This window comes from Aulonocara stuartgranti (assembly GCF_965226115.1).
Source record: "Aulonocara stuartgranti genome assembly, chromosome: 11".
NCBI classification, from domain to species: domain Eukaryota; kingdom Metazoa; phylum Chordata; class Actinopteri; order Cichliformes; family Cichlidae; genus Aulonocara; species Aulonocara stuartgranti.
In genome coordinates, this window is record NC_138947.1 from 11,677,851 (window position 1) to 11,690,826 (window position 12,976).

General features: G+C 40.8%; 2 protein-coding genes across 3 annotated transcripts in view; one reads left to right on the top strand and one right to left on the bottom strand.

The window, feature by feature from the left end:
• Positions 1–3: 3 nt before the first annotated feature.
• Positions 4–12,085, bottom strand: erp44 (endoplasmic reticulum protein 44). The gene is made up of 11 exons (XM_082552787.1): positions 11,918–12,085; positions 6,555–6,627; positions 5,925–5,964; positions 5,626–5,741; positions 4,766–4,950; positions 4,553–4,668; positions 4,285–4,459; positions 4,022–4,133; positions 3,634–3,775; positions 2,256–2,358; positions 4–2,165 (listed from the first exon to the last, which is right to left on the bottom strand). Exons 1-11 carry the CDS (start codon positions 11,987–11,989, stop codon positions 2,055–2,057), a joined length of 1,245 nt encoding a protein of 414 aa, XP_082408913.1. The 5' UTR covers positions 11,990–12,085; the 3' UTR covers positions 4–2,054.
• A 221-nt stretch (positions 12,086–12,306) lies between these two features.
• Positions 12,307–12,976, top strand: part of invs (inversin) — a 46,878-nt gene continuing 46,208 nt past the window's right edge. For both annotated transcript variants that reach the window (XM_082552783.1, XM_082552784.1), the window contains exons 1-2: positions 12,307–12,323; positions 12,864–12,969. In XM_082552783.1, the coding sequence (XP_082408909.1) occupies positions 12,967–12,969 (3 nt within the window). In that variant the 5' untranslated portion in view covers positions 12,307–12,323; positions 12,864–12,966. The remainder of the gene's footprint in view (positions 12,324–12,863; positions 12,970–12,976) is intronic.

Below are 12,976 nucleotides of genomic sequence, written 5' to 3' on the forward strand. Positions count from 1 at the left end.
ACATCCTGTAAAATGGTTTTTAATTTACTTTTTTTTTTTTAAACTCTTCTTCTCCTCTGAGATGACAGGTTAAGAAATGGCATCACACTCCCCCCTGTTGGTCTGTATGTGGGCTGATATGTCATTATGCAGGTATCTGTTGGCCTCTGTGGGAAGGGCAGGATGCGCAGTACAAACTTAGCAATGGGTCCCCGTATTCAAGAGCTCCAACTGTGGATTCTCAAGGATCTAGTACCAAAAACTTGTAGACGTATAAAGACAGAAAAGCAATTTTAAGAGAACTCAATTTTAAGTGGCAGACTAAATTTCCACCGTTCATCATGTGGGTTTTCCCCTCATGTTTTGGCCTTTTTACTTTAGCATTGGGAAAGTCTCTTCTCCCCCAGCACGATGACACATTTATCAGATGACAGCAAAAAAAAACAAAAAACAACAATCATCATGTTAAAGTACAGTATTTCAAAAAAGCTTCTTTACTTTTGACTCCCAGGAACAGAACTCCAAGGTGTCACTGCCACAACAACCCCAATGAAAAGTACCCAGCCTGCCCTTTGACCTTTAGATTTCACCATATGTCTGTGGATTTAAAAGATTTCTAACAAAAGGATCCTGGCTAGAAATGTTCTGACTGCAGGATGTTTCTCAGCATCTTCAGATGCTTTAGAGGGTGGAGTGGACAGATCTGCCAAGCATTCGTATCCTTCATGACTTCGTTCTGAGTCAGCAGCAGTTCCAGCTTCTTGCGGATTGCTGCCTCAGGTCTGGACACTACAGCTTCCCACACTTTTTCTTTTTTGGTTGATCAAATTACAAAAGAAAATGTCACGTTCCTGTTAATTTGCCTGTGTGTTGCTTTTTCTTCTTCCTCTAAAAGAAATAACATAGCTGAAGGGTTTTCTGTAAAGTATTTCTCTTTGCGGCATGCATTTGACCTTCTGTAAGATCACACGGCTGCTGCAGAGAGGGCCTCCATGCAGCATGATGCTGCCACCACCAGGCTTCATGAAGAGGGATGATGGTGCATTTCTGGTGCAGATTTGTGCTACGTTTATACAAAACATTAAATCTGGTATGACATCCTTTTGATTGGTGGTGGAGGGAGGGAAAGAAAAACCTAACTACATCCACTGCGGCACAATACGGTAAGAAAAAATATAATGTAAGAAGACCCCAGGGATATTTTATAAGCACAGTAAGGGACATCATAATCAATGACCATGGTACCACTCGTACCAGGGAGAGAAGGGGTGCATCTCAATAGGCTGGAGTAGCTCAGTCTCTTTATCTTCAAGCCATGATTTAAAGTTATGCTACCCCTACCAGATATTCTTCTATTTCTTCTTTGTGTTTGTGTGTGTGTGTGTGTAGAAGATATGGAGATAAAGCTACTTCAAACAGGCATACAGTTATAACTTGTGCTATACAAATGAGTTACACTTGAGTTGGTCATATTGAGATGCAGCCATGAGGTCAGTGAGACTAAACGAGTATCTCCTGTCAGACAGGCTGAACTGGACTACCCACAGATAAGAACCGCACAACCGGAGTGAGTGAGGGATCTGTTCTGTTTTTCCTTTTAGTTTTTTCCCCTCAAAAAAAACAAAAAAAACAAAACACAAAATAAAATAAAAAATGCAGGGTGATGTAAAGGAATAAAATAAAGGAAAAAAACAACAACACTGCATTTAATTTAGACCAACATTGAGAGTCCAATGTAGCTCAAACATATTTACAACCTCCAAAGAATAAAAGTAAAAACACTTCTATTGATGTCCCAATGCCCCACACACACATTGTCCCTCTTTAGCCCACCCACGTTTTTGATTCAAAATAAAAATTGTGAAAGTGTTATGAAAATATAGGTTAGCCCAACATGGTTGTGTCATGGACTCCACTCTCCTCCTCCCGTTCTTCTTTCTCCTCGTCGTCTCTTTTTTTTTTTTTTCTTCAGTAAGGGTGTTGGGTGTTGCTGTTCTGTCCCACTAGCCTGTCCCAACCCTAACCCCCTCCCTGACCCCGGGGCGTGGCATTGAGTCAGAGGAAGGCCGTTAAGGTCACAGCTCGTCACGGTCTCGGCTGAGGATGGTGTAGCGTGTCTCGCTGGGTGCCAGCTTCTGGAACGAGCTCTCTGGAGGACTGCTGGCTGCTTCTCCGCCCGTCTCCTCCTGAGAGAAGAAATCGGATTTGAAACAAATGGTCAAATTTTGCCTGAACTCCCCCGAAAAAAAGCGACTCTACTGCCTCCGGTGACTAACCTGTCCAGGCGTGCTGTCCGTGGGGTCGGGCCCGTGGTGGAACTCTCGGTGAAGCTTACCAGAGTGAAGGTCCAAAACAAACTGTTTCAGTTTGCCAGGGACACTAAAAACACAGAAACACATGTTGGACATCAACCATCTTTTATCCAATTTGAGGTTTGTACAGTTGTTCCTAAAAAAACAAACAAAAATAATCCCTAATACAGCTGAAACAAACCCCACTTATTTAGGAGGCTTGTTACCATAACCTTCAAGGGTTACTCCTAAAGGACTTTCAGGGGGTAAAGAGCTAAAGAGTAAAAGGAAAAATTTAATACGGTGGATCATTTATGCATTCCAACACACAATGTCCGACAATGGAAAAAGAACTGCTTCAACTACAGCGATGATCAGAATTAGACGTTAATATGAGACGCAGCAGCAGCAGAGAACACCAGTCCCTGCGGACATGTCATCAAGCAGCATTAATCCATATCTACGCCGCCCTGTAAAGTCTCCCTATTAACGACAGGTCATGAGCTGCTGTCATGTCACACAGGCAGCGCTGGTCCCGAGTCACCAGTAACCCAGTGTGCACACGCACATATATGTATGTGTGTGTTTTTTTTATATATATATATATATATATAAATAAATGTACACTGTGCTAATGCAATTACAAGCCATGTGCCACATGTAGTGGTGATGTGATGTAATTAGGCTGTGGAGGGCTAGTCAGTCCTCGGGGCTTCTGTCTATCTGATCAGACTCTGATTGGGGACGGAGTGGGGGTGCATAATGGTGGGGGCACAATAAATAAGATTAAATTAGATTAGACTGGATTAGTTTAGCACTTATTGCACGTGCCAAATCATGTCACATTAGCTCCAGTGTCCTGGCCCATTCATAAAGGACAGATTTGAGGAGGTGTGACATTTCTCTGGTGTCGAGCGGACAGAGGATTATGGTGTGTGTGTGTGTGTGTAACAAAATTTGTCTTATGAAGAGAAGGTCTCATTATGAAATTAACATTATAACAATACAGGTAAATTTTATATAATTTAGCTGATCAGTATCCAACAGTAATTCCTCAAAACATCCAAAAGAATGCTGGTTATGAAACTGATTGAACACGAGAATGATTCAATTGTAAATTACAAAGTAAAGTCCAGTCGTGGACAGGTTTCATTTGTAGCTGGCCATTTGCTTTTTCTTTCTTTTTTTATTATTGTATGAAACAATAATGAGCCTATATTCCTGTTTGTTAAATCTTGGATATACTTGAACAAAGATGAGGTGATATCGCAAACCAAATTAATTTATTAAAATTAAGACAGTTTTCTTATTTATCAACTTAAAACAAGATTGCCTCATATGGGAAGAGTAACGTCGTACTTACTTGAGGTCTTTGAAGTCGGGGAAGACATACATGTGTCTGAATGAGTCTATGGCGATAACGGGACAGTCAGCTGGCGTTTTTTGGATATGGAGCAGAGGATGGCGGAACTTATCGCAGTCCGCATGAAGGAAGTTTATTGACCCTGAGGGAGGAAAAACCAATAATACCACTTATTGTGAAATATCTAGGAGGGAAGGAATTTACTGACTTGTTGCAATGAATGCACCCTGTTGCAGTACCACGCTCAAATTCAGCAAGCTCTTTAGAAAGAGCCTTTCTTTCACAAATGGCTTTATAAACCCGAGGCAATGGAACTGGCCCGATTCTTGTCAATACAGTATAAAAAGAAAAATGACTTCCCTGACAGATACAAAGTGCACACACTCACCTTTCTCACCGATGAGCTGGCGAGCCACTTCATGCTGGAACTTCTCTAAGCTCTCTGTGTCTTCTTTAAGATGGAACAAGATGAGGAAAGGGATTCCTTCTTCAGTCAGCTCCTGGAAAACACACAGTCAAAAACAGATGGAGTCAGAACCTTTTAAGGCCTCAGCAGTTCCACACAGACTCCACAACAACCCTCCTGTTTTTTGAATGTAAATATATACTTACATCTAGAAGATAAAAACTAAGCAAAAGCAGGTAACAAACCTCTCCATTTTCAAAGGTGATCTCCCTAACCAGAGGCACACACTTGTCCTGGGCCCAGGCGTAGGTCAGGTCAAAGTTGGTGAGGGAGCCGAGGTAAACCATGTCAGGAATGCCCTCGCCCATAGGTTTGTAGACCACATTGTCTCCACTGAAGCGCTCGGACCTAGACACCTCACTAGGACAGTCAATTTAAGGATATAAACATGAAAGGAAGAATAACGCTGAAACCGTGGACCATCGGTGGATCTAGTTGGTGTCTGTGTCTCACCCGAAAGCGGCCAAGAATGTGCAGTCATCTCGAAGGATGTTGGCAACTTTCTGAAATGTTCGATAGTTGTCAGAGTCCTTGTTTTCAAAGAAACCAACGATGTTTCTCTTGCTCCTCTGTTAACCCCCCCACACACAAAAAAAAGTGTGTATAATTAAATGATATTCATTTTTAAAAGGGGAAACTTGCACATTAACAGAAACTTCCACCTACATCCACAGAATTAATCTCCTCCACTGAGGGCAGCTCTTTCACTGGGTCGACCTGCTGCTGGCGGATGAAGTCAGCGATGGCCGTCACTGACCTCTGACCCCTGTACTCCCTCTTCATCATCATCCCATTGCGGAACAGCTTCAGTGTTGGATACTTGGTGATGCGGTAGCGCTGAGCTATGTCCGCTGCGCTCAGGCAGAGGGGGAGAGGAAGTTAAGCAAAGAAAGAAATCAATTGATGAAGAGTGAGAAGAAGAGTAAAAACACATGGGGATGGGTGGATGGGGAGCGGCGCGGCGACAGCAGTTAAACCTCAGTCTGAAAACAGTGCCTTCAGTCAGCTCTGAGCTCTGATCTCCCACATGAAAGCAGCCCCCCCACCAAGAGTAAATATTCTCTCTGCACACAGTGTGTGTGTGTGTGTGTGTGTGTGTGTGTGTGTGTGTGTGTGTGTGTGTGTGTGGGGCAGGTGTCAATCTCCCAGCAGGCGGTCTCTAAGCCTTCGGTCTTCACAGGAAGCAGCAGTTTTGTCATTAGCCTTCAAACAGTTTGCAGGTCATCAATAATTCCCTTTAATTTGCTTTATCTCAAAAGGCTGAGGCCGGTGGTTTATGTGGCTGTGCTTTGGTGTGTCGGGCATCTATGTGTACATATGTGCATCAAGTATAGTAAAAGTATAAGAGCGCGCGTGTGAGTGTGTGCGCGCCTTTTTGTTTCCTGTATACAGAATGATGCCGTTAAGAGTTTGAGGTATTAGATCACCAAAAACACGAACCAGTTGGCTCCATTTTCATAATACAGGTACAAACAAATTATCAGCAAATGTCAGTGTCAGAAAGGAAAATTATAAGTATTACTCACAATGCTGGTCACAGTCGACGCGAGCAAACACCACCTGCTTTGTATCAGGGAACTCCTCCCTCACTATGTTAGATGCCTCCTCAAAAATTGGATGGAGCATTTGACTGAATCTACACCTGTGGGATGATCAGGAAAGTGTTTTCTTTATTCCCACTTTAACTGTAGGAATTTCCTACATTACAACAGAAAGCAGTGCATAAAAACCCTTTACAAATGAATAAGGAAAATGTGGAACTTTAGCAAAACACTGGCATTATAATGAGGTGGTCCAATGACACAGAGAGAAACAACACACTTACCAGTCTGCGTAAAAATTCACTAATGCCACCCCAGCATTATCTGCAAGGAAACAAACAGGGAAGAAATGTAAGCCTCTATGTATTACTTGCTCTAATGAAAGTATGTGCAGCTAGTAAAATTAATTAAGAAACCAAATTAAATGTGAACCCCGTCATTTTTCTGTGACTGATGGAAGAAAACAAAACAAAACAAGAAAGCAGTTAGAGAACAATTTAGCCACAGGAAAATGAAATGCTGCTTAATGAAAAGTGGATGAGCCGAGGAATATCAAACAACGGCCATAACAGTGGCGAGCTGCTTTCCAGGTCATCTGAGTATTGTAGCAAACACATCTAGAGATTTTGGGAAAGACGTGACTGTGCGACACTACAAAACGTGTTGACAGTAAGATGACACAAAAAACAAAACACAGATTTAAGATGCAAAACCAACAATCAAGATCTTCCTTTGCTACCAATTTAATAAATAAAGAAATATACTTATTTACTTTATTGTCGACACTTAAATGACTAGAGACTGTTTGAACTTGTGTAGATTTGAGGATGTTATCATCGTTCTCTAAAATATTTTTCCCTTTTATATAATGTTTGCTTTAGGACAAATGTAAAGAATAAAGCGTGACGTCTTACTTAGGACGTCGTCAATGTTGTTCGAGTCCAGGCTGACGATTTCTGCCTGTCCGGGAGTAGAGAGGCCCATCACCTACAGACACACATGGAATGGACGGATTAGCAGTTACAACTTAAAACACACATGCCGAGTAAGACCGCTACATCTCCATCTGTGTTATGACTGGGGAAGGACATAGATCAGATTTTATTGATGTGATAGCTCAGTTTGCTTACTGATCAATTATCTGCATGAAAAATAAGCAGAAAAAAGGCTATGAAGTGACTCATGTGTGCAAGAGATCTGCAACCACATCAATAATAAAAAAAATTAATTTATTTTATTGCTCCTATTCTGCCATTGTTTTACTAAGTGTTTTATCCTATTGTGAAGTGTCCTTGGGTGACTTGAAAGGCGCTCATAAATAAAATTTATTATTATTATTATTATTAATAATACAGCTTACGATAAAATGTGATTTAAAACAAAAAAATAAAATAAAATAAAAACCACAATGATAATTTTGGAGCTGTTTTCTGTGATCTGGAAGCGCAACTGGAATTGATTTTCAATTCTCATCCTTAATAAGGATGAGTTGAACACTCCTTCCTTAAAACGTAGCACACCACAGTGCTGCTTCACACAATTTTACACCTGAAATCGCCGACAACCAACAGGTTAAATTTAGGGCCACACACAGAAAACCTGGGTCGTTTTGGAGAGCGGTTGAGCCAAGCCAATCAGCTAAAATGTACTTTTGGCTCATGGCTGCCAAAGCAAATATGCATGGCACCATGTTGTTAAGTTCCCAGATGACTAAGTGACAGTGTTTTTTTTATGACCCTGTAGTTGGAGAATTCACAGTAAGGTGTAACGTGTCCATTTGAAAATGAAGGGATGGTTGTGGATTTCAGAACTAAGACTAGAACCATCTCTCCTGTGGCGATAAATGATCAAGACTAATCAGCTTAAATATCTTCTTATAATAAAACACGAAAACAATACAGAGGGGAAGATCAGAGTCAGAATCAGTTTTATTGGCCAATTATGTGTAGACACACAAGGAACTGAGTGCTGGTTACTTCTCTGCTCTCAATGTACGTAACACAATTGCAATAAAATTGCAGGTATGACCTTGAATGACTTTCCTATGATTGCTGAAGAAGAACCAGCCAGTCCTTGATGACCATCCTCCGTCTATGATGTTCAAGGTGCTACCATCTGGCTCCAGATGCGATATGCCAACATGTGGGACAAAAATTAAAAACTCATCTCTCCCAGGTCTCTCTCTCGCCTAGTGTTGGATTTTTAAATCTTTGTGGCATTTTTATGTTGTGTTTATAGTTTATTAATAACTGTGTGTTTGGTGATTTCTGCTGACTGTACAACAAATTGTCTCCAGGTGGAAGTAAAGATAAAAGTAGAGCTTCATGACAGTGGATCCTTTACCAAAAACTTCCCCAGTGTGCCCCAAGAAAACTGAGCGTGAGTGTCATCTTTCCACTGTTTCTTGTTCCTGGGACTGCCCAGAATTCTTCCCTGCAATTCCTGGTACTGAGCTAAATATACAGTGCACACTCCTACTGTTGCCCTGCTTTGTTTGCAGAGCTCTCAAGATTTTTCCACATATGAAATCTGGAAAATGTCGGGTGAATTACGTGAGGATATCATCTGGAGTTGCCCATTCTCACAGGTAGCACATAATATGTACTTCATGTAATTCTCGTCCTTTTTACAGGAAATTTCTCTCCACTCAGTTTATGCTTGTGAGCTGCCCGGAGTAAAGCGCAGAAGACACATTACGACCACTCGTTAGCTGTGAATTACCTGGATTATCATTCTTGGCACAAATCAGCGCAACCAGACATCGCAGAGAGCATGCACTGGGGAGATCACATGTGTCGCTGTTGTGTAATGTCTAGGAAAATGGGAGGTATCAAGTGCAAGCTTCAAAGTGGCCTTGGATTTCTGAGTAAAATATTTATTTTCCCAGGATTTTTTGTTAATTCACTAAGGTTTATATGGAACACAGTATACAGGAAAAGCACTATTTTTCTTTTTTGTCCACACTGTCCAAAATGCACTATAATGGTGGAATGTAGACGTAATAAAGATCTTTGAACATTGAACCATTACACTGAGATGGGTTTTTATTGTGTTTATTTATTTTATACGAGTCGCTTCCGAGATTAAGCCTCAAAACACTCAGCCTTTTTAGGTTTTTTTTATTTATTTATTTATTTTATTTTTATGGTTCAAAGGTGTGAAAATAAGTGTCATAACTTTCTTTCTTTGCCTTGAGCCCTCAAAATATTAGCCAATTCTTAATGTTTTATTCATCACTCAAAGGTGTTCATTGCAAACAATTATTTTGTACGTTTTTGTACAAACATCCTTTTGTCGTCAAATATTTGACAACGCTTAGAAGAAAACACGGGTTGGAACTACAACATGTGCATAACCGGATTACAGCGACATTCCAGGTCTCACATTCTGCAGGGTGCAGAACAGGTGAGACCAGGTTTCTGAGATACAAGTACAATCGAGGTTTCCTATTCACACCCTGCGGGTTTCTAGATTACTTTGTGATAAATGTCAAAGCATTTAAAATGTACAGGAGCACTGACACATGGGAAATTTTACTTTTACTTTGTGGAAAATGGCGAGAGGAACTACAAACACACAGATGCAAATATAAAAGGAAACTGTAGCTAGAATAAACTGTTACTAAATGAGCCTATTTTTAATCATGCAAATGTTACGACAGAAGACAAAACTTTCCTCTTTTACCAATTATTTCATCAAGGCTGTCAGATATTACTCGTGGATCTCCATGCCAGAGCCACTGTAGTCAAAACGTAACATTACAACACACCATCTAGTTATCTGTTGTTATCTTTGCTGACTTAAGATCCTCTTTAAACAGGATACGTGAAGGTCGGCCAGTTCTGAGGAAGTCGACAAACTTGTAAAGAGTGACACAGCTCAAGTGGCCTTAACGTTTGCTCGCACACAAGCCGTCACTGCCTTTTACTTTAAATAAATAATGATTAAAGAAACAAAACAAAACAAACAAAAAAAGACTATCCTACAAAATTAGGGCCGCAAACAACCAATTTCTTCTGTCATTAAATCACATGTTCATCAGGCCTAAATGGAAAAAAAAAAAATGCTAACACAATATAGTTTTAATTTGATAATTTTAAGTAAGGAAACAATTTCTCACATTTGAGAAGTTGTGACGTGCAATTTTTCAGTGTTTAACCTATTTTTGTTAATCGGCCCTTATTTATCACAGCAATTCCGCACACAGAGGCAGGCAGATCAGGTGAGGTACCATCCCTTCACGGACACCATCCATCTTGCTTCATATGTGTTAATTAAATTGATTTTAAACTACTTTAAACAACATGTAAATGTGGCACTGGTCTCACTTTTTGGGGGGGGATCGGCCTTGGATGTTTCAGCCATGTCTCAAATAATATTAAGCTAAATACACCTCATGGACAAAAGTGCTGGGCCATACCTCTTAATCAGTCCCATTGCCACAGGTTTATAAAGCTCAGGTGCCTAGTCATGCACGCTTCCTTTAAACATTTGATAAGAGTGGGTTGTTCTAAAGAGATCACTGAAATTTCTTCCCTCCTGGAAATTCCAGATCACTTGTAAATGGTATTATTTCAAAGTGAAAGTGCTTATGAACCAAAGAAACTCAGCTACAACATTGTGCCAAGCTCCAGAGCAATGTCACAGAGTGTGCAAAAGTCACCAGTGTTTTGCTGAATCACTAACTGCAGAGCTCCAGACATCTTCTGGCATCATCATCAGCACAGAAACTAAGCACCATGAGCTTCATGGTACAGGTTTCCATAGCCAAACAGCTCCTGTAGGCTTAATATGATGTAGCCCAGTATTTTTTATATATAAGTGACACAAGTGTTAATGATGTTGACATTTCCTCAACAGGGTCAATAAACTTTCTTCACATGGACTAAAGTAAGTTCCGCCATCCTCTGCTCAGTATCCAGAAAACTCCAGCTGACTGTCCCGTCATGGCCATAGACTCATTCAGACACATTTATGTCTTCCCTGACTTCAAAGACCTCACGCTTTCATTTAAGCTGACCTTGCTTTAAACTGATAAATGTCAAAACTGTGTCTTCATGTCAGTAATTTACTTTGTGACATCATTATGTCATCATCTTTGTTGAAATATATTCCAGATTTTAAAAAATAATAATAAAAAAAAAATACAGGTTCGTTTTTGACTTTCTTGTGTATGTGACTAGTTTTCCATTACCTATGGCCCACCTCCCTTCCGCCTCCCAAAAGGAATCACTCACTATTAACACCAGTTTCCTTATATTTTATGGAGTTCTACTTAATTATGTTAATTTACCCAATATTTAGCTATATGTCTGGATCATAAAACTCGGCACCTCATCCGTTTGGTCTCCATCTATCTATTGCTTATATGTAACTAAGCTTTCATGCTACCCAGCTGTTTTCCTTTTTAATTCAAATTGTAATGTTTTTATTTATTTGAAATTAGCACAATGAATCCTTTTGTTGACCGATTAAACTACAGCAGCACCAAAGTATCAGCTCACATCATCAAAAACGGTAACGACTTCCTCAAAGAAGGCACCGCACCAGATTGATATTCGATATCACGGTGGTCTGAAGCTCGCACACAAGTTTTAAGTTTTCACTTCAGGGCACACTGCTCTCTGGCTAGTTCCGGGTTGTCAGCCAATGAGAATGAGCCACAACAGAGGAATTCACCAACCGGCGAGCTTCATTCAGAGACACATACAGAAACACGAATAGTCCCACATTAACTTCAGCATCAATACAGGAGCTAATATTAAAGAAGGTCAAACGCAGCAAACCTTCATAAATCTCTTAAATTAACAATGCTAGCAACTAGAAGTTATCTAACTGCTGTCAATGTGTGGTAGCGCCTAATGCTAGCTTGATGCACTCCTACACCTTAACAAAGTTACCTGCACTCAAACTCTAGCTTTTAACGATTATAGCTACTGCAACTCAAACACATACTGTAAATTACAGCTAGTTCTAACAGTGATGTTCAACACTACCGGCTACACTGCAGCCGGATAACTTGACTAGTTTTGAGGGTTGCAGGAGGAAACACAGCCAGAAGGCCTCCTCTGTGAACCTGCTAAACATCTGCAACACTAACAGCGTACATACTGGTCAACTCAGTCACTTCATAAGCCACGTCCCATGCCAGTAGAGGCTCGTCGCTTAGCTAGCAGCTAACTAACCAGCGGCAATTACTTAGCTAAGCTTAGCTATGGAAGCTACCAACAGCCTGCGGTTACCGTGCACAGTCCACGGCTTTCATTTGAATACATACCAGCAGTACAGCCGTGACAAAGCGGACATCCACAGAGGGAGGTAGTGCTAACAGTTTCATTGTATGGTGCATTTATTGGAGGTGGTGGTGTTAAGTCTTCCCAGTATGTCTCGACGCCGCTCTTCTCACTGCAGCAGGAAGCCGACGGCGAACCAATCTCACGGTGACCACGGAAGCGTGAGCGACACTTCCTGGTAGTTGCTAGGCTTTGTGGATACTGTAGTTTTTCTGGTACCTTCAAGCGGCTCACTTGAATGAAGAGAAAACTCAAATTATGGCGAGTTGTTGTTTTACGATACTAACGGGAGTTGTAGTATTTTGTCAACACAGACAGTGGCGATTCAACGGGACGTCTTGGAAGAAAACTTTTCAAAGATTTTCATCCTCGCCGAAAGAAAACCAAACGGTAAATATGACGACGACGAAGAGGAGTGAAGGGAGCACTTTGTTAAAATGCTATGGCACGAGTGTTTTACTGAGCGGATCCATTGCCAAACACAGTTTTTTTTCCTCTGGACTTTTTCAGTGCGATTATGAATAACTGATTTCTCTGAACACGATGGAGTTGCATCATTATGCTTGAGTTTTTTGCAATACTCCTTTGTTCACCGTCTAGCTATGTGCTTTATGTTTTCCAGCTAAAACAAACTTGGTTGCACAAATCTTTTTTAAATATTTAGATACCTACTTTGATTCACAACTCTCCAAAACCTCTGCAAATGTTCTCCATAAAGAACAAGAAGGAGGAAAAAAGACCGTTTGTGGTTAATTGCTGGTTTTTAAATCACTGTTTAACAACTCAGAGCTATAACTATTATAAACAATCTGTTACTCTGAGACATGTCTCCCCTGCCTGTAATCAGTACAGTGTTATGCTGGCAGTTATTTGTTTGAACAGGTGGGCTGATCTCAGTATGTGAGCGAGCCTCTTTCTCTGCCCTGGCAGGAGTCAGGATCAGGACAGGTAGGGGACCTGGATGCACATTCACACCCACTGAGGATGCTCTGAACTGGGAAACATCTGCTGAAGTGTCCCCCTTAACGCAGATATGGTAAGAC

Coding starts and splice junctions, on each gene's coding strand:
- erp44 (XM_082552787.1), bottom strand. CDS start 11,989: ATGCACCATACAATGAAACTGTTAGCACTACCTCCCTCTGTGGATGTC. Junction 4,460..4,552: donor ACATTCTTGGCCGCTTTCGG/GTGAGACACAGA, acceptor TGACTGTCCTAG/TGAGGTGTCTAGGTCCGAGC. Junction 4,134..4,284: donor TCACCTTTGAAAATGGAGAG/GTTTGTTACCTG, acceptor TGTGTTTTCCAG/GAGCTGACTGAAGAAGGAAT.